Source organism: Fukomys damarensis, unplaced genomic scaffold, assembly GCF_012274545.1.
Source record: "Fukomys damarensis isolate Sample0158 unplaced genomic scaffold, DMR_v1.0_HiC HiC_scaffold_11, whole genome shotgun sequence".
NCBI classification, from domain to species: domain Eukaryota; kingdom Metazoa; phylum Chordata; class Mammalia; order Rodentia; family Bathyergidae; genus Fukomys; species Fukomys damarensis.
Window position 1 is genome coordinate 43,695,905 of NW_022900923.1, and position 24,438 is coordinate 43,720,342.

Genomic DNA, 24,438 nt, shown 5'->3' on the forward strand with positions numbered 1-24,438 from the left:
AAGGTTCTGTGTAAAGAAAGGGGCTGAGGGTGTGTGTCGCTCAGTGGTTGCATTGTTTACCTAGCATGCATGAGACAAGGAAAGGGCAAGGGAAGAGAAGGGAGGGAGGGGAGAGGGGGGAGAGAGAGTTGCTCAGAGGGTGTGGGACCAGAACCTTGAGTGACAAGATACAAATGTTTCTTTACATGGATCCCCAGGTTCTGATACAAAAACAAACAAACAAAAAAACCCCACAAAGGCAAAATCTAGAAATACTGAGGGCTTTCTAGGAGAGTTTTATTTTTAATAATGCTTGATCTTACTAAGAACAGGGATAGCAGGGGTTTCTGAAGGCTGGTTCCCTTTACTCTTGTATCCAGTCCTCTTCTTCTTTGTCTAATATGGAAGCTGTTAAAGCTAAATGCTCACTTTCAGAGTCTTTCTTGATGCTCTGGATTAAATATATTACATTCAGCTAGTGGTGAACTGCAGTTAGTCCTTATGTCCTGTCCTTAAATATTAACAAGGTGGCTTGAACTACAGAACTAATTCCGGCACTTCAGAGGTATCAGGCCAGTCACTCTGATTTATTCTTTCTCTTATGCTTCTTACTTCATGGTCACAGAATAGTTGCTGCAGCTCAGTGAGACCAGTGTCTCTTAATATCATGAAAAACATAGCCATTTTCAAATTTTCTTGATCGCATTTTTTTGGATTTTTTGAGACAGGGTCTCACTATATAGTTAAAGCCAGCCTTGAACTCACTGTGTAGCCCAGGCTGTCCTCAAACTCACAGCAATCCTGCTGCCTCAGGCTTCTGAGTGCTGGGATTATAGGCGTGTACCATCAAATCCAGATAATGTTTTAAATTATTGTAAAATCATCTATCAAGAAGCTATACACTTCCTATTCATGTGTGGTAGTGTACTCCTGTAATCCCATGGACTCTGGGAAGCTGAGGCAGGAAGTTTGAAAGCTTGAGGATCCCAGCTTTGGCAACTTAGCTAGATTGTGTCTCAAAACAAAAACACAAGGGCTGGGGATTTAGCTCAGTGGTTCCACTGCTTGCCTTGAAAGCATAAGGACCCAAGTTCAATCCCCGATACAAAAAAAAGCAAAACAAAACAAAACAAAAAAGTCTAAACTTAAAAAGGAGGGGGCTGAGGATATATAGCTCAGTGTGGAGGCCGTGGGTTCAATTCTAGTACCATAAAAAGAGAAGGAAAAGGAGAGATCAGTGGGAGGAGGGGAAAAGGTGGAGGGGAGGAGAAGAGGAGGAGGAGGAGGACGATGAGGAAACTGTAATTCCATTTATTAAACTATTCCCCCATTGTTGGATATTTGGGTAGGCTCTGGTAGATTTTGTTTTGTTTTCTGGTACCAGGGATCAAACTCAGGACCTTGCACTTGCAAGATAGGCGTGGCGCCACTGAGCTGAATCCCTGCCCCCTGGGTAGGCTCTGTTTTGACCGGTACAAAAACTGCTACAGCACCGTTCTTGGTTCCATAGCTTCTTCTTCCTTTTTTTCTTTCTGGTACCAGGGATGGGACTTGGGACCTTTCACTTGCAAGGCAGGTGGCGGAAACACTGAGCTAATCCCCGCCCTCCAAAGCCTTCTAAACCTAGAACCAGCTCCTCCCTGAGGAAGAGCGCAGTACCCGGCATTGCCTCAGTATTTATTGACTGCTTACTGCAACCCAGGCGTGAACCCCAGGAAGTACCTTATATGTGCCATTTCTTCAGTTCTTCACTGCCTTGAGAGGTCTGTTCTGTACCGATTCTCAGAAGTTGCCGCTGAAAACAACTATTCCCAGAGCCAAGAAAGAGAAGAGCCAGGGCCTACTCATCTCTGCCCAGTGCCAGGGGCTGCAGTCGTTACCCTCCCTGCTTAGGCCTTCATTTTTTAGACCCTTTCTAAGTTTCAACAGTAAAAGTGCTTGTTTGCATGATGCTGCACATTTCTTTGGGTTTGCTTAACCATGTTCCTACTTTGGTGTTGTGCTTTGTGCTAGAGATTGAAGCCAGGGCTCAGGCCTGCTGTGAGCATCCAGGAGCCAGACCCTCGTAGCCCTTCTCCGGGTTGTCTGTATGGTTTGGAGGGTTAATAAACAGAGGCCTCCAACTTGTCACTCTAGCTAACCCACTCTCCCCTCCACCATGACCAGAAGGTCACTGACTATTCCTCCACCCTCGCAAGATTCAGGATCAAGCAATTCCCGGCCAGGAAACAAAGGAAATGCATCCTGTTCCCCAGTGGATGCGGGTAAAAAACAGCTTAGCAAAGAGGAACAAGCCAGGTGTCCGAGGGGCGGCGCCCAGAGTCTCACATTTAGGCTGCAGCAGTGTCGCTGCCTTTTTGCCCCACCAAGCTGTGGAGGTCACCACGGTCTGGCCCTCTGGATGTGTTTTATTGAAAATCTAATTTCCTCTTTGTTTCTGTTCTCTGCATGAGTAGGCTGGCTCAGGAATAAAAATGTAAAATCTTTTGTTTGGAGAGAAAAAAGAAAGGAAGGTGAAGGGGAGAAGGAGAGAGAGAAAAGAAGAGAAACACACCTGGCTGTTACTTTGGCAGTCTGCTTGACGTGGAAAGAGCCTGTAACGGCGACTGACACTACTAGGGGATTTGCTGACTTGCACTGTCTTCACAGCGGCCTGGTTCTCTCTCGCGCCTGGCTGAGCCCAGGTCTGGCTGCATCCGCCCAGCACAGGGCCAGGGGCTGCCAGGTCCGGGAGTGGTGACCCCTTCCGCTAACTCCGGGCTCCTCCCTGGTGAGCCCGAGGCCTGGCTTTGCTCCTCAGGTGCCTAACCGAAGAACGACTTCTTCTCCATGGTGATGTAGACAAACACCACGATGATGAAGATGCCGAGGACAGCAAGCCTCAGGCACAGGGGGAACAGGCCCCTGATGCCCACCAGGCCCCCGACACAGGGCTCCTTCTCTTGGGGGACAGTCCTACATCGGATCCTGCTGTTCCGTGTTCTGGCAGGACACCTGTGGGAACATGAAGGCTTTCAGGGGTGTGCACAGCTACTTCCTGAGCACCCCTGGAAGGAGGTATGTGGACCCCAAAGTCTGAAGAAGCGACCCCAGCGTGGCTTTCTCTACAGCCCCGGATGGGCCCCGTGCCAACTTCCACAAGTGACACTGACAAGCGGCTGTGACGGCTCCCAGTCCAGAAGCCACTGCTCCTACTGTCACTACCCACCATCGGAACCTCTCCAGGCTGATGCAAAGCCGGACTCAGACAGCTTTTAAATTTCCTTATTTAAAATCTGTATTTAAAGGAGCAAAAAGATAGCTACTAGCTGAAAGTTTCTACTACTCTAATCCTGCAAAACCTGCTAACATCCATTTCAGAAGGTCGGGGCTTTCTAGGAAGTTGGATTTGGCGGGCCTGGTCCCTTTACCACTGATATCCCCAGCCCCACTTTACTTTCTGACTAATAAAATGACCTGTCGGGACTCTATTTCAAATATATGCTCCCCACATGCCCATCTCCCAAGATAGGAACAGGAAAGAGCATTTCCGAATGCTGCGGATTAGGAAACCTGGACTCGGGTCTCAGATTGTGGACACCCCCACACCAGGCCAATTTCCTTACCTCTAGAGACTCCTGAGGCCCTGTGGGCTTTGGAATTATGCACCCTCACAAGTCTTTCTCCTTCTCAACAGATTCTTTAGGGCTCAAACCCTTCACAGAAATCTGAATAACATTTTCCACAGGAGTTGCAGAATACAGTGTTACTTCCGACTTCCTGCTGTGCTCGCCTACGTTACCTACCTTTTCCCTTTGGGAGGCTTCGCACACAGGCCGAAGAGGTCTGGAGCTCTTGTTTTAGTGCTGGGAGCCCTGGGTCTCTGATAAACACAAAGAAAATGTCAATCATTTCCGATGCCTTGTACGAAAGACCTTGGTTTTTATTCTAGAAATAAAAGCACCTATTCTGAGGACTGATCAGTTTTTGGCACATCGGATGGTTTGAGCCCTCATAACACAAACTTCACGTTCGCTTTTCTTCAGTAATTAGCAAGAACATCAGAGTCCATGAAATATTTTACTTCTGTGACTCATGTGACAGTAACAGATGCAGGCCTGACAGGGCCCAGGCGAAAACAGCATCCGGTTCTTAAGTATCAACTCCCTAGTTTGCTCTCTTATTTTAGTTGTTTATGGCCTGGAGCTTTTTTTAAATTTTTTTATTTATTTATTTTTTTATGAGCATGTGTTATTTTTAGGCAAAGAAGAAAGTTATTTTTTAAAATATGTTGAGCTGGCCTTAGTGGCACAAGTCTGTAGTCCTAGCACTCTGGGAGGCTGAGGCAGGAGGATCTTGAATTCGACCATAGCCTGGGCAACTTAGCAACTCAGCAAGACCTTGTCTTAAAATAAAATGTAGAAAAAGCCTGAGGACATGGCTCAGTGTAAAGGCCCTCGGTTCACTCCCCAGTACCACACAAACACACACACACACACACACACACACACACACACAAAAGAATAGAATCAAAATGAAACTAAAAATCATGTTGACTGAACAAGGGCTAGAAAATAATTTAGAAAGTGAAATAATTTAAAGTACTTCTCTATAAGAGAAGTAGGAGAAAAATCATGTTTATTTTTTGTACTAGGGATGGAACTCAGGACCTTAAGCTTGCCAGGCAGGCACAGCACCACTGAGCAAAATCTCCAGCCCCCATTCATGGTTTTTTATTCTTCTAAAAAAACGTATTTAGTGTTGTTGTTGTTGTTGTTGTTGTTGTTGTTTAAATAAAGTAAAAAGGGATAGCACTTGGTTTCCTCTCTGTGCAAAGGAGCTATAAAGATTAAGTGATTTCACACATGCGTGGTGATTAAAACATCTGGCATAGCGTTAGCATTCAGTAAACACGAATGATTGTGATAGTGATCCTTATTAATTTCATGTTACTAATTTTCCTCATAGTCTGGTTTTCCTTTTTTATTATCGATTGAAATATAAGGTTTAGGCCTTGTCATCCTCCAGGGTCTGCTGGCAGGGACCCCTGGGGACGGGAAGGGCTGAGAGGGTGCTGACACCAGCACTCACAGGAAGGGACGCATCTGACCGGGACTGGATATAGAGGGCCTGGCCTGGGAGTGGAGGGGGGGACGGCAGGGGCACGTGCACGTCCTGGGGACCCCTGGATCCTAGGAGCATCCGGCCGGGGTGGGGCCTGGCACTCGGCAGCCTCCCCTCCCACCTCGTCCTCATGAAGCCCTGGGGTGGCTTCCAGATGCCCGAGAAGGCCCCTGCGCTGTGGCCCAGGGCACCCCATCTCAGGCGGCTGGGGAGGAGGACTCAGCGCTCCCCACGGGGCCCCCGCGGCCACCAAGAGCTGCTCCAGCTGTTCCCAAGGGGCCAGGAAAAGCTTTCATTAAGCAAGTTCTGTTTTAAAAATTTTTATTTATGGAAAATTTAAAACGCACACAAAAGTACACAAGAGTGCAGTGAACCCCCGCACTGCCCTCACATGTCACTTCTTTTTAATTTTCTCAAATTTAAAAATAGATATGTTAAATAAAGCATTTGCAGTAGAAGTCTTCTGCAAAATCAAATTATAGGTTTTCAGGGCTCTTTAGCAAGAAATATCCCTTCCCTCCTCTTTCCTCCTATCCTAAGGAGGTTTAGATCTCCCCCGACTCCCTCCCTCCATCCCTTTCTTCTCTTCTTTTTTTGAGGCAAGGCCTCACAATGTTGCTCAGAATGGTCCTGACCTCTTGGGCTCAAGCAATCCTCCTGCCTCAGCCTCCTGAATATCTGGGACTACAGCAAGAGCCATTGCACCTGGCTATCTCCTTCTTCTATGATTTGTCTTCTTTGCTATCATTCATCTGTGGAGTTCTCCAAGAGTATGTGAAAGGTGGACATTTTTATTTTCAAACTGGATTAATCACACACCCCCAGTCTGCGTCCCCTGTAATGTTATGAAGACTGTGTAAAGGAAAACAGTGAACACTGTGAAACAGTAGGCATGGTACAAAATTGGATAAGCACAGATACTGGAGAGGCACAGAAACAAAGACTAGAGGGATCTGGGAGGGATGGGTCACACCCATCAGCTAGTAGGGAGGCTGAGGCAGGAGAATCACAAGGTCCAGGCCAACATGTTCAACTTTCTAAGACCCTGTCTCAAAATAGAAATAAAACGGCCTAGGAGTGAGTGTGGTTCAGTGACACAGTGCTTGCCTGGAATGCACAAGGCTGGGGTTTCATCCACAGTACTGCTCTCCCCCACAAAAAGGAAAAAAGAAAAAACCACTAGAGAGAAATCAACACAAAAGCAGTTTTTGTGTCAAGTAGTATATTTGTAGTTGATTTATATTTCACCTTTAAAAACTTACCTTGAACACTGTTATAATAGTATTTTCTCCATAAACAGCAGTCACAATGGAGCTAAAATACACTGGGGTTCATTAAAGCAACAGCGCAGTAGAGGTGAGTGGCACCCGGGGAAAGGCAGTAGTTCGCCTCCCTGGGTCCCGACAGGAAAGCCGCGAAGCCACCGTCAGGAGATTCTGCCAGCCCTGCTCACACTCGCGCGGCGCTTCTGCACTAAAGGGGGAATTATTGAAAGTATTTCCTTTAAAATCAGTACCAAGGAAAGAATGCCTGCTATTAACGCTCACTAAGTCTGGTACTGAAGAAGTCTGAGAAGTTGTACGCGAACGTGCAGGGCGATAAGCCCAGGCCTGGGAGGCTGAGCAGCGAGGAGGGAGGACTGCAAATTTGGGACCCGCTGGGCAGCACAGCAAGACCGTGTCTCAAAAAAAGAGGTTTGGGCTGGTGGTTTAGCTCAGTGGTTCCAAGCGCAAGGTGCCTATTTCGACCCCCCGGTACCAAAACAAACGAACAAACCCAAAAAGCCCCTAGGAAGGCCAAGGGAAAGAAGCGAGCAGCCTAGGGAGACTGTTGGGTGACAAGAGTCCTGCTCCAGATGTCCGCCCACCGCCCCCTGCCCGCAGAACTTGGGGTCCCCTACCTGACAGCCAGGGCCGCGGGCTCTCTTCTCCCGGTAGGGTGGAGTCCTAGCATGTCTGCCAAACACCGAAAGCTTACGTAAGACCCGGAGGCTTGTAAAGCAAAGACCACCCCACAGACATAAGCACCACTGGGAGTTTAAAGCAGTGATCATAAAACGCTTCGGCGAACAGTATGAACATACTGGAAACAAGGGAACAAAAAAACACAGCAAAAACCCGCTGCAGAGAAATAGAATGTATAGAGAAAAACTAAGTGTACAGTTCATTTTAGAACTGAAAATAGTACAACCAAACAACAGCCCCCCCATCTCTCCATAGATGGGATCAGTGGTAGAATGGAGAAGATAAAGAATCAGCGAATTTGACGAAATAATGAAAACAAAGCATCCACACTGAACGAGAGAGAAGAGAGAGAAAACGGACCGAGGCAGGGAGGTCTGACCTGACGTTTGTATCAGGAGAGTCGCCAGAAGGACTTGAAATGGGGCTGAAAAAGGATTTGAAGAAATGACGGCCAAAAGTGTCCCACACTTGGCAAAAGACACAGATCTTCAGATTCAAGAAGCTAAGTGAATTCCAATAGTGTAAACCAAAAGAAATCCAGGCCAAGACGCACCAGTCAAATTTCTGCATCAAAAGACAATACCAAGAATGTACAAAGGCAACGTACAGAACAGGTCACATTCTGATAAATGTGTTATTCAGAATATGCAAAGAACTCAACAACAGAAAGATGGATGACACTGGGTGCTCTGGTGCACGCTCGTAGTCCCAGCTACTTGGTACAGGGATCCCAAAAGGGAGCCCCGCCTGGGTAACCAGAGACCTTGCCTCAGAATAAAAAATAAAAAGGGCTGGGGGTATACATCAATACTAGACTGCTTTCCCGGCATGTACAATGCCCTGGGAGCTTCAATCCTTAATATTTCGAAAAATAAAAGAAAACCCAACCTAGCCCAACCCAACCCAATCCAACCCAAACAGCAAAACAAAACATGGTCTCAAATTGGACAAATAAGAAGCCCCAGTAAGCCTAACGGATACAGCACTGGCCTCTAAAACCAACGGAAGGACTTGAAAGACATTGCTCCAGAGAAGCTGTGTGCGTGGACAACAAGCGTCTGGGAAGATATTTAACATCATTAATCAGGAGGGTAATGGGAATCAAATCCACAAGGAGATACCACTTTATGCCTACTAGAACGGCTCATTTTTTTTTTTAAAGGAAACAAATGTCGGTGAGGATGTAGGGCAGTTGGAGCCCTCCTACACTAGGATGAGGGTGTAAGGCGGTGTTGCCCTTGTGGAAAACGTTGGCAGCTCCCCAAAAAGTTAAAAATAGAAGTAGCGCGTGATTCGGCCTTTCTGCTCCTAGGGCCATATCCGAGAGCCCTGCAGTCAAGTACTCGTTTTCACACAAGAGTTACCGGGGCACAATTCACAATATCCAAGACACAGAAGCAACTTAGGGTCCCTCCTCCGATGGAGGGATCCCTGAAATACGATGACTTTAACTCTCTTGGGAAGATACCTAGGAGGAAGGTAGCTGGATCATATGGAATTCTATGTTTAGTTTTTTGAGGACTCTCCACACTGATTTCCACAGTGGCTGCACCAGTTTACATTCCTGACATCAGTGCACAAGAGTTCCTTTTCCCCTGCATCCTCACCAGCACTTGCTATTACTTGATTTTTTCACGATGGCCCTTCTTTCTGGGTTAAGATGGTATCTCCGTGTAGTTTTAATTTGTATTTCTCTAATAGACAAATACGAAATAAGGAGAAGCCAAATTATCTATTTTGTTGCTTCAAAAACATTTTAAGATCAATGCCAATTTGTTTCATTCATACTACCAGTTTCCTTTGTTCCTTGAAAAGAAAGTAGTCCTTTTTGTTTGTTTGGTTCTTCTTTGCAAAACAGAATCTTTTTTTTGTTTTGTTTTAATTCATCCTCTGAGCAACATTTTGGCCATTCTTTTTAAGATCATGATACACAGTATATTAACCATTGTTATTCTCTAATTATTTTGCTATGAGCTTTTTTTATATTAGTAAGAAGACTGCATATTTTCCGAGTATATTTCCTTTATTTTCTTTATCAACCTCTACTTATAGTACATCAAATTTCAAAAATCAAACAAGTCATTTAAAAAATGTTTTGGAACCAAGATAGACATGGTGATTTCACAGCATTTTGAATGCACTGTAGTTGACCTGTTTTTATGTTGCATGAATTTTGTCATAAAAATTTTGATTCTCATTACTGTTACTTTGTGTATATAAGTGAGTCTTTTTGTTTTTGTATCAGGGATCAAACTTGGGACCTTGCACTTGTGAGGCAAGTGGTTATAAGTGGATGTCTTTATGTTTTTATTCTAAGGAAATACAAATTGAAATTTTGGAGGAAGGCTAAAAATCATGACGTCTAAAATTTATCTCTACTTCAGAAGAAAAGATAGAACAAAGTATAAACAAATGTGGGGAAATTTTAACAGTTGGTGAATCTGAGTGAAGACCATATAGGAATTCTCTAGAAATTTTCCAAGGGTTAAATTATTTTGAAATAAAATTACCCCCCCAAAAAATTTTTTTAAAGCACCAAGAAGAGAGTGAAAAGACTACTGGAACACAAGTGCTAGATATGTCACTAACAAAGGCTTGGTATCCACAGAGTATAAAGACATCAATAAATTTAAAAGAAAAAAATAAGCAGTGTATAAAAATGGGCAAGAGCCATGAACAGGCATTGCACAGAGAAGAAAATACAAATAACCAATAAATGTGTGCAAAGATGTCACATCTTATTAGTAATAGTAGAAATACAAATTACACTCATGAAATACCATTTACACTCATCATATTGACAAAAAATAAGTTTGGCAATACTAAATTTTGGAGACTTAGAACAACATAGCTCTTAATATATTGTTGGTAGGGACATAAATAACAGGATCACTTTGTAGGGTATTTTAGGTCGATCTCTCACATGCATACCCTTCAGTTCAGCAGTTCTGTGCTTAGGTACATTCATGCAATTACAAAATTCTTTCACATGCACTCCCCAGGTTATGTACCACAAAGTTTCTAGAACATTAATAATGGTGATAGGGAAACATAGAGGGCTAAGGATGACTATTATGTTCCAGGGAGAGAACACCCAGCACCAGAAAACAAAAACCCAAAAAACTTGGAAATAATTCACATATCTAACAAATGCAGAATTAATAAGTGTGTTTTGACAATAATCCTGTTCAGCAGTGAAAAATGAATTAGCCAGAGCTACAAATATTGGATGAAACCCACATGAATTTTTAGTGCTGAACAATAAAGGGAAGTCTCAGGAAAAAAAAAAAACTTAGACTATGATTACCACTTAAATAAAAAAACTAACCTAAATGGATACTGTAAATCAGAGGGAAAGAATAAGAAATTCAGGAATGGTTACCTTGCGGAGAAGGAAGGAAAGTGAATGTGATCTCAGAAGGACACTTTGGGGTCTTCAACAGATTTAGCAACAAGTTGTGTTTTAATCTCTTGGAGTTGGAATTCACCTTCTCATTATAGAGTTGTTTGTTCTTTTTCAAATGCATAAATAGCTTATAATAAAATATCAAAAAGGCATCCAGGTTCAAAGATGTTTTTCACTCCACTTGGGCAAGCTCCAGCTACCCATTTGCCTATATGTCAGCCTACTTCCAACTGTGCTGATTTCTGCACTGTAGTTTTAATGTGCGAACGGTCACCAGAAAGCATGCCTTGTGCAAAGGAACCATCAGCAAGGCAGCCTGTGGTATCTGCTGTGAACAGATGGCCCAAGCCTTTCTGCAATACCGGGAGAGGAACGCTGGGGGGAGTTATCTTATCACTCTGGTTGTTTTTCCTCCCCCTCCGTTACTGTGGGTTGGATGTGCCTGGGTTGCCTGGAATGCACTGAAGGAAGAGGAATGGTCTTGGACTAAATATAAAATAGATAATATAGTTAACGTATGTAAGCAACAAAATTTCCTGTATTTCAGAAACATTTTTTGTTATAACCCAAGTGTGTCCAAACATGGGCCGCAGACAGTGCTGAGCATGTCCCATCCTCTGCCTGCTTGTTCGTCCATCTGTAACATAAACCACATAACCTCCTCCTCCAAACAGCCTTTCAGTAGGAAGCCATGCCGGGAATTATGGTGAATGAAGCTCTGTGCTCAGGGAGAGCTGAGACATCCCAAAGGATTCATATAATTCTTGGACTTCAGAAGACTGAGGTAGGAGGATCAGAGTTCAAGTCTCACCTGGGCAACTTAGTGAGATGCTGGTTCAAAATTTTAAAATTAAATGGGGCTGGGATGGTAGCTCAGTGGCAGAGCACCTGTGAGTTTGATCCCCAGTATCAAAAACAAAAGACGAAAACCAACCAGACAAGTGAAGCTCTTGGCTGCTCCTATACAGATACAACAGGAAGTAAAGACATAGCTATTCTCATAAGCAAATGATAACTTAGCTAAAGTCAGTACAGGTGTATTCTTAGATGAAAGGAACAAGAAAGGTGAGTTTTCTAAACAAATTGGTATTTTTTTCTACAGAAGAAGAATGCTATTACTCATAACTCTGTTTTGTGAAATAAGAAATAGTTTACCTTTCTTAGCATCTTGAAATTACTATAACCAGACTTTGGTTTCACGACATCTTCCTGCTGCTCTTGAATTTCAAAGACTGGGTTCTGTTATACAGAAATAAATCAAAACATAATCAGTGAGAATAAGACACCCTGATCATTAAGCACATCCAAACCTTCTCTCCTGGGAGGTCAGTATTTTTAGGGAAGAATGTTAAATTACATTCCTTGTGCGGATGGCATTTAGCTCCCTCCCATTAGCACATGCCAAAGGTAAGAAGAAAGAGCTTATTAAGTAGTTATAGAATATGTAATTTACTCTTCACTTTGACCCAACTAGGATATACAACTCCTGTTGGGAATAAGGATGTTTTCAATTAATTAAGAAACTATTATAAAGATGTTTAACATCAGGTCTTCTAAAACCTTTGTGTGCTACTCCATCTACACACTTAATTGAAGTCCTTTAATGCACATTCCTCTGTCACGTTGGGCTTTCAGATGGCGGCATTTGAGTGGGCCCTGCGCGTACTAATTGCAGGCCTGCGAGGTGTCTTGCAAGCAACAATAGAAATTGAGACACAGAGAGTAACGATCCTATTAGAGTGTTGGCACCAAGACAGTGAAACAGTCTAGAAATTAGGAGCCAAGCGGAGTACAGAGCTCTCTTTCCCTGCTTCTCCACCCCTGGGTCTCCATGTGGCCTGCACAATAAGGAAACAGGGCAGAGGGGACAGGGACACAGATGTGTCAGCAAGCCGCGAGGCCAGGGCATGGAATGGCAGGGAGGAGAGGACCCCGTGGAGCACTGCGTTCAGGGCTCACAGAGGCAGCCATGGGGATTCTGCAGAGAAGGAGGTGCTGTTGTCCCTGGGAGACTGGTTACACAGAGAAAATTAGAAAATTGGGCACAAATATGAATACACTGAGGATAATGGAATCATGGCCAGACGTGAGTTGCAAAGGGGAATGGTTAGAAATAACACTGAAATGTTCAATTGTAATTGGAGGTCAACATGAACTCATGCATTTCAATGTTTTAGGTGCACGCTTGCATACATAAAATGGTCACAGACTTATACCTGCATTGGTACATGCCGGAAAATGCATTTATTTTCTAGCTCTACCCACAGAAAGGACCTGAAGCAATGACAGCCAGCAGGAACGGAGCTCCCTGAAGGCCTAGACCTTGGTTTCTAAGCATCATCCTTCAGTAAAAGTGCTCCGAAGGCAGGCTCTGAAACACCGTGTGCTAGAAATTCAAGACAGGCTCAGAGAATGATAAGGATTTGTCAAAGGACATCTTGAAGAGGCGCCCACTGACCAGACCTGGGATCACCTGAGCATTAAAATATTATCAGCGGTCACAACCCATCGAGAAAAGGAACAGATTGGTTCACATTAGTGTGACTGACTGACTGAGGGGAGAGGGAATAAATGGGGAGAAGGGACTGGCCTTCCCTGCAGCAGAAGACCAACTAGTGAAGGCAGGACTGCGAGGACACAATATCGTCCTGGACGGTCAAGTCAGACCGAGTTGCCTGTGGATGATAAAGGGGGAATGGGTGAGGTCTAATTTTTTGCTTGTTTTTGTTTGTGTAGTGCTGGGATGGAATCCAGGTCTACCGCTGAGCCACGCCCCCCTCAGCTTTGGTTTACACCAACTTTTTAACTCAACTTTTAACTCACTCTTCACAGGAAGCTCTGAGGCTGAAACTATTATTATCCTTATTTTTTTTCAAATGAAAAAGTTTTCTTGTAAAGCTTCTCACTGTGCAGATGATGACACACCTTCCTCTTGAGCTGGGATCCCAACTATTCAGGAGGCCAAGGAGGAGGATCATGAGTTTGACACCAGCCCTGGCAACCCAATGGGACTCATCTCATAATTTAAAAAATGAAAAGGGCCAGAAATGTAGCTCAGTGTGAAAGCCCTGGGCTCACACTCCAGTTTCAAACAAACAAACAAACAAACTCCTATTCAAGCTATGATGGTCCTCATTCATTTTGGGGTTTTTGTTTTGTTTTTGGTTTTTTGAGACAGTGTCTCACTATAAGTCCTCAAACTAACAGTGATCCTCCTGCCTCAGCCTCCCAAGTGCTAGGATTACAAACAGGTGTCACCATGCCTGGCTTGATGGTCATTAATTTCTTAAATATATCCTTAACAGTATCTAGGTAATAAGGTTCCTTTCCCGCATCTCCAAAAAGAGCTGTTGGTTGGTCACCCTTCCAGAATAGAGATGTGATGTTTTACTCATTGGCTTTTTAGATTTTGGTGGTGAGGGGAAAAGTACATTTTGTAACTTGTTGTCACCAACCTAGGTTGCTAAGGTAAATTCTCTAGTAATTCTTCCAAAGAGGAGACACCTTGAAATAAACTTCTTGAATTCACTAATATTAAAAAGTGTCTTTGTTTTTCCCTCCAAAATCAAACATCCATTTGGCTGAACACTGGATTTGAGGCTAGAAGCCCTTCTCCTGCAGGGGTCTTAGGATATTGCCCCACTGACTTCTGTCATCCAGCATGCTCAGCAATAAGTCTGAGGTCAGCAGGACTCTTATTCCACTGTAGGTGATTTCTCTTCTCTCTCAGGAAGCCTTCAGGATTTTCTCTTTCTCACTGGAACTCCAGGACGTCACCAAGATGTGTCTAGAAGTGAGTCTCCTCTCATAGACCATGCTGAGGCTGCAGTGAGTACCGACCACCTCAAGACTTGAGTGCATCGTTAGCTCTGAAAATTTTTCTTCAATTACTGTCCTTGTAACCCCTGTCCTCTTCTGTATCTTTTCCTGGAACTACTGTCAAACGGGTATTGGAGGTTCTTTATCTGTGGTCTTTGGCTCATAGTTTTTTATTCATTAGGCGCTTAGACATTTTCATTGTCTCCTTAGATATTTCTTCCATTTGGTCATCTCGATTATGCATTCTCTCCCTGAGTATATCTACACTGCTGTGCAGATCATCTACTGAATGTTAAACTTTCCAAGACATCTGGATCGTATTTCCTTATATTCTCAAATATCCTTTTTGATCACTCTTCTGAAGTTTTCTTCCGTTTCCCGGATTAACTCTGCTTCTTTGTGTGTCAACTCTTCTATTTGCAGGGCTGTGTGTCTCTCTTCCTCTCTTTTCCCTAAAAACTCTGCAGTTCCTGATGTAGTACTCAGATTTGTGCATGAACACTCTCATGCTCATCAGAACTTCTCTCTAGTGAGTTTGAGAGAGAGGTCAAATTCAAGGTCAGACAGGACATCTCAATTCCTTGACTTCCTTAGAATTAGCTGTTTCCACTTCCTCGGTGTTGTGTGCCTCCTGCGGCTTCATTTTGTCCTTCTCCCCAGCCAAACACCCACAGGCAAGTTCTTCACGCAGCACTGAGACCTCCTCTCACTTGGTGCTTTGGTTTCCTTCTCCCTTCTGCTGCTGCTCTTTCTCTTCCTCTTCTTCCATTCCTGAGTTTTCTTCCTCCTGCTCCTCCTCCATCTCAGTTTCCTTCTCCCTCCTCTTCTTTCCCTGAGTTTTCTTCTCCCTCTGTCTTCCCTTCCTCCTCTAGCCACAAGGCATCCTGCTTCTCTATCTTGGGTCTTTCTTTGCCTTTCCATCCCAAAGGCACTGAGCTCCTCTCCTCTGACCTATCCACCTTCACCTCTTGAATGGACAGGAAGTTCAAGCAATTGCCTGCTGGGTCTCCAGAGGCTTTTATCAGTTAATCCCTTTCTCTTTGTGTCCCATAGTTTCTTCTTCCTCATTGTTAGTTTGCATTCTGTGGAAGGACATCTTTCAGCAAATCTTTTGTAAAAGCCTTTTGGCTGGTAAATTTTCTGAGGCTCTTCAGGTCTAAAAATCTCTCTATTTCACCTTCACATTTAAGTGCTAATTCAATCTTGCATAAAAATTTAGGGTAAAAATCATTTCCTCCCCAAATGTTGAAGATCTGACCCCACTGCTTGCTGACTTCCAGTGTTGCCAGCAAGAAGTCTGCAGTAAGGGTCAGGAAGGCCCTGTCATCTGTCAGCAGTTTTTCTTCGCCTTTATTCTTCAGGTTCTCAGGGTTTTTTTCTCTCTCTCCTATCTCTCTTGGGGGCTCCACTCTCCATTCCGTCTTCTCTCTCTGGAATTTCTATCTGGGCATCATGATTTTGCCATCTGTTGTCATTACTGCATGCGGCACCTCCCTTTTTTTATTTTGTAATTTTGAGGTAACTTCTTACCTGGGCCCCCATTGTGATTTTTAGCTTTGTCTACTTTGCTACTCAGCTCATCTAGTTTTCTTTTAAAGGCCAAGCTTTCAGTATCCTCACTTATTTTAGAGTCTTCTATTTTCTTCACCAACTCTGTTTTTGGTGACGCTAAATCTTTTACTTTGCACAACTCTTTCCTGTGATTGGGGTTCTCTGAATTTTTTCACTTCAAGTATCATGAGTTTTGTTTCTAAAACGTCCCTTATGTTATTTCTAAGCGTCTCCTTTATGTTGTCCAACATAAGGCCCTGCCTTTCTTTCAAGAACTCAGACTTGTTCCTATCACCTGCTAATGCGTCTTTGTTCTCTGAATCCAGTACTGGGGCTATTGCCTTCTCAGTCTCCATAGAGAATTTTTTTGCCCTCCAGGGGACTATTTTCTGTTCCTTTGCCCATCTTGCCAACTTGGATCAGACCCTGGAGTTATAGCTGTGTTGTCAAAGCTGAATTGTTTCCTCCTCTTGAAGAGTAAATTTGCTCTTGCACACTGAGTAGACTGCAGAAATTCAAAATTCTGAAAATGTCATCTGCTCTGAACGGGTTGGAGGAAGCTGCCCTTGGCAGCAGGAAACGTCCACACTAAAGCTGGCTCAACACCTACCTGTCCACCACACCCAGTACCAGGAGTGCTCTGCACAAGGCCTTTGGGTTAAATGAAGGAATGAGGGACCAGAAACCATTATTATCCTTATTTGTGGATAAGATCTAAGATACAGTAAGGTCGAGGGTCTTGGTTGAGTGAGTAGCAGAGCTGGGATTTGAACCCAGGTAGACTGGCTCTAGACTCTTTGTTACACATATCCTTTGTATCCAGAGCTCATTTTTAACTTTCTTCAGGACAGAAAGCACACCACCTTCTGTACCTACTTGCTTCCCCAAGAAGGTCTAGCACAGGCTGAGGGTGGTGCCCAATGGAAGAGTGTTTGCCTAGCACGTGTGAGGCTCTGGTTCAATCCCCAGCATTGGGGGGTGGGATGGGGAGGAGGTGGGGAGGAGGAGGGGAGGAAAAGGAGAAAGAGAAAGAGATGAAGAAAAGTGTCCTGTACTCATAATGACCCACAGTCGGAGCCAAAGGTAGTTCTGCTATGACCCCTCTCTGTGGTCATTAATTTGGTATGAGTTAAGCACGGGCTCTTGAGAGAATGCAGAAAGGTCTGTCTAGGAGACAACACATATGGCACAGAAAAGGAAGTCAGAGGTGAGGTTGTCAATATCCATATAGGATAAATGTTCCTTCTGTGCAGCCAACAGGGAGAGTACCCCGCCCCCAAACCCTTGCACTGAATTAAAGGCAGAGGAGTCGACAGTATGAGTTTTTAGCTTATATGCTACAACCTAGAGCAAAAGATTCTGGCCTGAAGGTAGGGGGAGGCTGGTGGAAAAAGCAGATTCCTGGGCCCAGAAACCCAGAAAGCACTTTGATGAACTCTAGCTCCGCGTGTAGTTAGGTAGCAGATAAAAAGAGAGCTTTCAGGGTGGGGGAAGAGAAGGCACTGAGATTCTAGTAGCAAAGAGCATGCTGTGCCTGAGAGTGACAAGGAGACACCCAGATGGCCAGGAGGGCTAAAGGGCAACCAGCCTCCCTCTGGGTGCTGGATATGGCAGCCCTTCCTCCCAAGGCGGGTGTGTGTGTACAAACACTTCAGGCCTTGGAGCTGCCCCAAACCCAGAGTGACCGCATGGCCCTGCTTGCCTAGGACGGTCGGCGTTTGCTCCTCTTGTGCCAACATCCCCCCTGGCTTGTGTTGCCTTTCTTCTCAAAAGCGTCCCGGTTGGGATGATACATTGCAGGGTCACCTTCCTCAAACCCCAGTTCCATTCTCTTTGGTAGAGAGGGACTTCCGGCCTCAGCTTCACAAGTTGACTGAGCTCCTGTTCTGTCATCGGAAACTTAGGCTCTGTCCAGTGTTTTTCTGATGAAAACTATTCCCAATTTTTGGAAAACTGACCTGACTTTTTCCTACTTTTTGCTTATTTATTTTTGTGGAATGGAGCCCAGGGTCTTGAGTATGCTGGGCCAGCACCCTTATGAAGCTATGCCCCTGTCCTGACTTGGCTTTCTGAGTGGGCTTAATGACCAAGTCAGCACACTGTGTATGTCATTTACTAAACCGTGCTCCTACACTGTCACTAAACAGGGTCCAGAAACTGACATGGTCCAATTCTTAGAGTAACTTGTATTCCCCTAGAAACCTACCAAAATGAGAGGAAAATGGTGTTTTAAAAAAATGCAGATACTACCTAGAAGGGCACTTAGAAGACTGTTAGGTACAGACCATTGCTCTTAAGTAATTAAAGTCTATAGTGTAAGACAAGTGTCTCCATAAACACACTTTCTACTGCTTTTTACATGGAAATTTAAATGCTTGTTTACATTTACTTTCAGATATAAAGTTGAACAGATGTCTCAGGGATCTTGTAAGAATCAAAATGGCTTAACTAAATCCTTCATATCAAAAGATTTTTATGCCATAACAAACTTTCTACCTAATTCTATTGCCAATTCAAAATATTGATGTGATTTTATTTCAGGTTTATGTAAAGCAATGATTGAAGGGTGCTGGTCCCACTTGATACATTTGAAACACTCGAGCTGATTTTTCTACTCTCAACCGATTCACAGGAACTAGACAAAAAAGGTTTTCTGCAGAACTGAGGCTTACTGAATGGGAAGGACTCTCTTAATGACTCATTTGGAAGACTTTTAAAAACTCCTTTTAGAAAATTCGATATGCCACAGAATTACTTCATCAAGTCTGAATTATGTTTAAATGGGAAGCTAATGTGACAGCCATGTTTACCTGGGTTTCTTTTCATTTATTTAGACACTGCAGGTAGCTTAAATACTGGAGCACATTTGTAAACTAAGCTATTTGTCACCAGAGCCGTTTGGTACATTAGGTGGGTGGGTATGCCGGGGCCTGTGACACTTAGTGAATAGGGTAAAATGCCACTTTTAAAGGGATGCACATGGGCGGCCTTTGAGACATTCCTTAAGAAAACCACCAGATTTTACAAGGGGGAAAATAAGAAGGCTCAGGAAGAGTAAGGAGGATTCCGAGCACATAGAACAGCTGGGGAGAAGGTGCGTGGGAGGAAAGTGTAAGAGGGACACAAGGATCAGTGGCTGGGTGATGAGGGAGAAAGGTTACAGGAAACTCTGGAGTGTCTTCTTGGCAAAAGTCTCTGGGTGAATGAGTGATACTAGATCTCTTCTTGTAGAGTTGGACTGGAACTGGGAAAAGTTGGAAGCAGAGATCCTTGAGGAAGATTTTGCATTAGTTCAAATAAAAATTTCAAAAGCAGTATGGGTACAAGCTAGCACAGTAGCAGTGGGGAGAGAAAGGAGGAATGGATTTTGGATTTTGTTCTGCTTGTTTTACAGTGCTTGGGATCAAACCTTGCACAAGTCTTGTCAACTGTATTGGCTTGAGAGATGCCCAGGAGGTTCGTAAAGCACTCTTCTGGGTGTGCCTGGGCGGGTTATGTGGGCGTGACCTTACAGATTAAATGTGGTCCCTGACCTCTCCCTCTCCTTTCTTCCTCTTCGTCCTGGCTGCTGTGGGCGAGCCGCTCTTCTACCATGGCTTTCCACTGTGTTTCCATCTAGACTGAAACATCTGAGACAAAATCTTTTCTCCTGTAGGTTGTAAATGTCAGGCATTTTGTTCCTGTAACAGAAACCTGATCAACACACTGACCTACACCTCCAGTCCCAAATCCTAATTAAAGCCCTAGGACTTGGCACCTGATCCCTGGGGAGACTTGGTGGTGAGCAGCTGGAACAAGATCACTTGGCGTTTTGGGGGCTGGACAGTGGGGAGGTAGTGAAATCTTCAGGATAAACGGAGGACACAAAGGCGGGCTTGAGAAGAGTGAAAACGTGCTTGATCCTGGATATTTCTGCGTCCAAGGTATCAGGGGAATAACCATAGGGCAAAGTATAAATTCATCTGCATAATCTACACAATCCTTACAATCACGAGTGACCATTTACTGGATGGATGGGAGCAGGAGGAAAGAAGCTGTGGAGAGAGAAGGGAAAGGGAGGAACCGTCTGGAAGGCAGCTGGCTGCGCAGACCCAAGCCTCAGGAGAGAAGTCCCAGGGTGGGGTGGGAGGGATCGTGACACAGAGCGATGGTGACAAGGGAAAGGATGTGGGGCAGCACGAGGAGGGGCTGAAGGCGGAGGGCTCAGGGTCAGGCATACACAGGGGCCAAGGGACAGAGTCGGAAAGGAAGGCTGGTGAAGAGCAGAAGAGAGAAGTGAGTCTATGGAGTCGCCAGAATCTCAGAAGGCAGGGTCTCGAACCAGTGGGGGCAAAGGTCATAACCGAGAGAGCCCAGCCCTGGGCCGCATTCTGTGCAGAGAGCTGGAACTGCGCGTGTAGTTGGGTCCTGTTGAACTGCACCAGGAGGCTCACACTTACACCTGACTCCCCAAGTGGGCTCCGAGGGAGGAGGGGACGGCCTCTCCACCAGCCCAGTCTCACCCTGAAACGCGTTCCCCTTGCACATTTGGCCTCCTGCTTCAATAGGGTGGCGAGGTGGAAGCCAGGGATGGCATATGGGAAAGACAAGGGTAAAGACTCAATCTGTTCTACAGAGCCCAGCTCAGCGCTACCTGTGAGTGGAATCTAAGGCCAGTGGGTAAAAAGGGAGGGCAAAGGTAGGGGAAGAGTGGGGAGGCAGCTCTTTTTATTTTTATTTATTTATTTTGGTACCAGGGATCGAACTCGGGTCCTTGTGGCGGCAAGGCAGGCGGCAAAACCACTGAGCTAAATCCCCGGTCCTAAGGCAGCTCTTTTGCAGAAACAAGACCCTTATTCTGGGTTATCTCCTAGCACCTGAAAACTGATTCACAAAACAGAAGCCGGTGCTCTAATGGTTTTGTTGTTTGGTTTTCATTTTTGTTTCAGGTACCAGGGATTGAAGGCAGGCGTGCACTACTGTTGAACTACCTCTCCAGCCCTTTTTATTTTGAGACAGGGTCCTGCTAAGTTGTCCAGGGTAATCTCACACATGTGATCCTCCTGCCAGGCTCCTGAGCTGCTGGGGTTCAGGCATGCACCACCACACCCAGCTCACATGATTTTCTTGAAACTAGCTTTTTACCACTCTGGCAGAATGTGATATTACTTGCCTTTCTTAATAGATATGAAAAATTCTATTTCCTATTTTTAATATATGTGCATTAGAATTGTACATACTTTTTTTGAATCCTTGCTTTTTTCTGTTGAGAGTTTGAGATTTCCTTTCAAAGTGATAATAAGCTCCGGATCATAGGAAACAAAAAGAAAATAGGCCATGAGAACATAGGAGGCAGCAAAGGAGATAAACACCAAACATTGGGTGGCGTCCACAATCACAGGGCGCTTTTGTGAAGGGAAGAAAATCCATGGTGCCCTTCGAGGGAAAAGGCCTTTTCTTACGAGCATGGGGAGCTTAGCCTTCCCTGGGCGCTCGGCCACCTGCCATCCCTGAATGTCTGCAGGAGAAATGCAGAACTGGCTGCTCACCTGGTGGTTTTTGCAGCTGCTTGTCGTCCCTGCAAACCCGCTGTAGGCCCCACACAGTCCTGAATGGCAGAACAGGGCAGTGGGATTTTCTCCAACTGTATCCAAAAAATACCCAGGAAGGGAAGGATAGGCCAGAACTATGCTCAGACTACCATGGGGCAGGTGGAGGGGGGCAGCAGGAGAAATCAGTGTTGCAGTGCTGAGGGTCAAACCCAGGGCCTCCTACAGGCCAGACAATCGCTCTACCAAGGAGCTGCATCCCACCCCTACTGTGGGAGGCCTTATGATCCGCTTGGCGGATTCGTGAGCTATTGTACCTTCAGCTTGGCTTTTAACAGGGAGGTTTTAAATGAGCTTTCCATGTGAAAAATATCTGGGAGCCGAGCGTGGTGGTGCATGCTGATGATTCCAGCCCTCGGGAGACTGAGGCAGGAGAATTGCAAGCTGAAGCCCAGCTTGGATGACTCAGTAAGATCCTGTCTCAAAATGAAAAACAAAATAAAACAAAGGCCTGGGAATGTAGTTCAGTACGAAGGCCCTGTGTTCAATCCCCAATATCCCCACCAAAAAGAGAGAGAGAGAGAGAGAGAGAGATGAAGAGATTTGATAACGAAAGCGATGTCTACCCGCTGTCCAAACAGCGAGTAAAAGCAAGAAAAGTCAGACCTGCTGTTTGTCTGGATGACCTAAGGCTCAGCCTCAGGTCTAGAGCTCCTTGTTCATCTCTCCCGTCACTTCCCCACCCCAGCATTAGATGTTTCTGTGAAATGCACAGGGCTGGATTTCCCCCCCACCCCCGGCATCAGTTCCATTTCAACCCCTCCATTCGAATGGCACCAGGGGCTTTCACACCCTTTCGGTGAGCACAGTGCAGGGCTCAGGCCTCACCTGGACAGCCAGGTTTCTGCTCAGAACAAGCACCACCAAGGACAGCAGGGATGCATGAAAGAGAGTCTCGATCGGTCACCCGATGGCCTGCAGCAGGGAACCAGCAGGAGGACACATTCGGACACAGTGGCAAAGCCCACAAACTGAAAGACCGGTTTTCTCCCAGCCCCAGCACAAATGCACCTCTGGGGAGTCTGGGCCTGAGACAGTCACAGCTTAGCCCTGCTGCTGCTTCTACCTGCTTGCTGGGCCTCTGGGAGCAGTTCCCACGCAGGTCTAGTCCCTTGCGTTGCTTTTCCAAGGAAGGCCAGGTCGGGGACAGGACACGGGACACGCTGAATATCCAGGAGGGACACGGCTCTGCCACTAGCCTTGTGGCACCTTTGCACTACGTGTCCTACTCAGGGGCTGGTACGTCTGTCCTGAACCTCGCAGTCCTTTTCACATGAGTCCGGCTGTGCCCCACCCCTGCGGAAAGCTCTCTCCATCTCCAGTGCCATGACTGCAGGAGACTTTCAAAAGGCCACTTACAGTACTTGTTGGACTGCTAATATGAACTATGGGATAGAGTCTTTCTTACAGATCAAATGTGATCCAGAAATGTAATGTGTTTGTCCTCACGAAGTTATGAGAAAAGTTAGGAGAAATTATGAGTAAGAAACTTGGGTTCAGATCTCAGCTGTGTCACTTCCGTTCCACAGACAACACCTACTGAATTCTCGCTGCATGCCTCGTACTGTTCCAGTTGCAAGCAGAGCACGGGCGGTGAAGACAGATGGCCTTGCTCGGCAGGCCTCTTTCTATTGTGTGCTTATCTTCTGAGCTACGTGATGGGCCCATCACTTCGGCTCCCAGAGCTCCAGGTAAGGGTTTGAGGGCTAAATGAGAAGCATGTACATCAGGCCCAGAATGTGTGAATGGCCTTCACTAAATGATTTTTCACTGTGGCTCTCAGAGGACGCCTGGTAACTATCTGTGCAGTGACAAAGCCCTGGCATGTATTGTGGGAAGGAATCTTCAAGGCCATCTCCCAGAGCCTTAAGCCAGAACCCACTGCAGGAGAATGGTGCTCCCGGGGCCAGGGCCACCGTAAACAAAGCCCAGGGGTCCCAGAGAGCTCCCTCTCGTTCACTGTCACCCAAAAGGGACCAGAGGCCTGCAGCTCCCATGTAAACCATGAGGGCAGCTGGCGTAGGAGGGGCTCAGGAGGTTCCTATTTCTTAATAGACATGAAATCATTTAATCCGAAGAAAATAATGATCAAATGTATTGACTGAGACAGAGCAAAGGTGGAGATCTCGAAGGAAGCCTGAATTTATCTGTAGGAACTTCTGGCTTTAAGGAATCAACACGTACCTGGCCCTGATTAGTTAAAGGATGCACAAATTGACCAGTCCTTCCCCCAGCTAAGTGTCCGGTGAGAATACAGATGTGGAATTTCAGATTCCTTTTGTTGCCCAGGAGCCTATTTTCCCTGCTCCTAGTGCAAACAGGTCACATGGCTGTTTCACAGGTCAGCATGCACACTATTTAAAGCTGCATAAATCACGTGGGACAGGGTAACAATACGTGCTAAGTTGCTGTCTGGCTGCATGGCTTACGGCAGTACCTTCACTGTCATCGCTGTCCGTAGATCCATCCGGCTCTCTGGGTCCAGTCAGTATAGGCGGTGTACCGGGTGGTGGAACCAACAATCGCACTAACTTCTGTTCATACACTTTTCTGGTGGAAGCTGAAGAAGAATGTGGAGAGCAAATTGTCCTGTTTTTAAATGTGATCCTTTGGGATTCAAGATATTTCATAACTCCGACTTTTTTTTTTTTTTTTTTTTAGTAGTACTGAAGACCAAACCCAGGACCTTTGCGCTGAGCTACATCCCTAGCCCTTTTTATTATTTTGAGACAGGGTCTTACTAAATCACTAAGGCATTTAGGCTGGGCTTGAATTTGCAATCCTCCAGCCTCAGCCTCCCAGAGTGCTGGGATTATAGGTACGTGCCACCATGCCCGGCTCCCTATGACATTTTTTTTAATTTGTTTTTTGTTCTGTTTTGTTTTTTGAGACAGGGTCTCACTATGTAGTTGAGACTGACCTGCAACTCAGTATGTAGCCCAGGCTGGTCTCGAACTCACAGCAATCCTCCTGCCTCAGCCTCCTGAGTGCTCTGATTACAGGCATGCACCACCATGCCCAGCTTCCC

General features: G+C 45.4%; 1 protein-coding gene across 4 annotated transcripts in view; it reads right to left on the reverse strand.

The window, feature by feature from the left end:
* Positions 1–325: 325 nt before the first annotated feature.
* Positions 326–24,438, reverse strand: part of Lemd1 (LEM domain containing 1) — a 26,467-nt gene continuing 2,354 nt past the window's right edge. Inside the window, exons 3-11 of one of the 4 annotated variants that reach the window (XM_033762217.1) lie at positions 23,848–23,970; positions 21,668–21,826; positions 21,351–21,409; positions 21,042–21,064; positions 11,608–11,691; positions 3,765–3,841; positions 2,534–2,973; positions 1,702–1,784; positions 326–430 (exon numbers count right to left, since the gene is read on the reverse strand). In XM_033762217.1, coding sequence (XP_033618108.1) covers positions 21,816–21,826; positions 23,848–23,970 — 134 coding nt within the window. In that variant the 3' untranslated portion in view covers positions 326–430; positions 1,702–1,784; positions 2,534–2,973; ... (3 more) ...; positions 21,351–21,409; positions 21,668–21,815. Of the gene's footprint in view, positions 431–1,701; positions 1,785–2,533; positions 2,974–3,764; positions 3,842–6,396; positions 6,556–6,982; positions 7,038–11,607; positions 11,692–21,041; positions 21,065–21,350; positions 21,410–21,555; positions 21,827–23,847; positions 23,971–24,438 lie in introns of those variants that run through there. The other 3 variants (XM_010613060.2, XM_033762216.1, XM_010613061.2) reach the window with 3 other exon arrangements.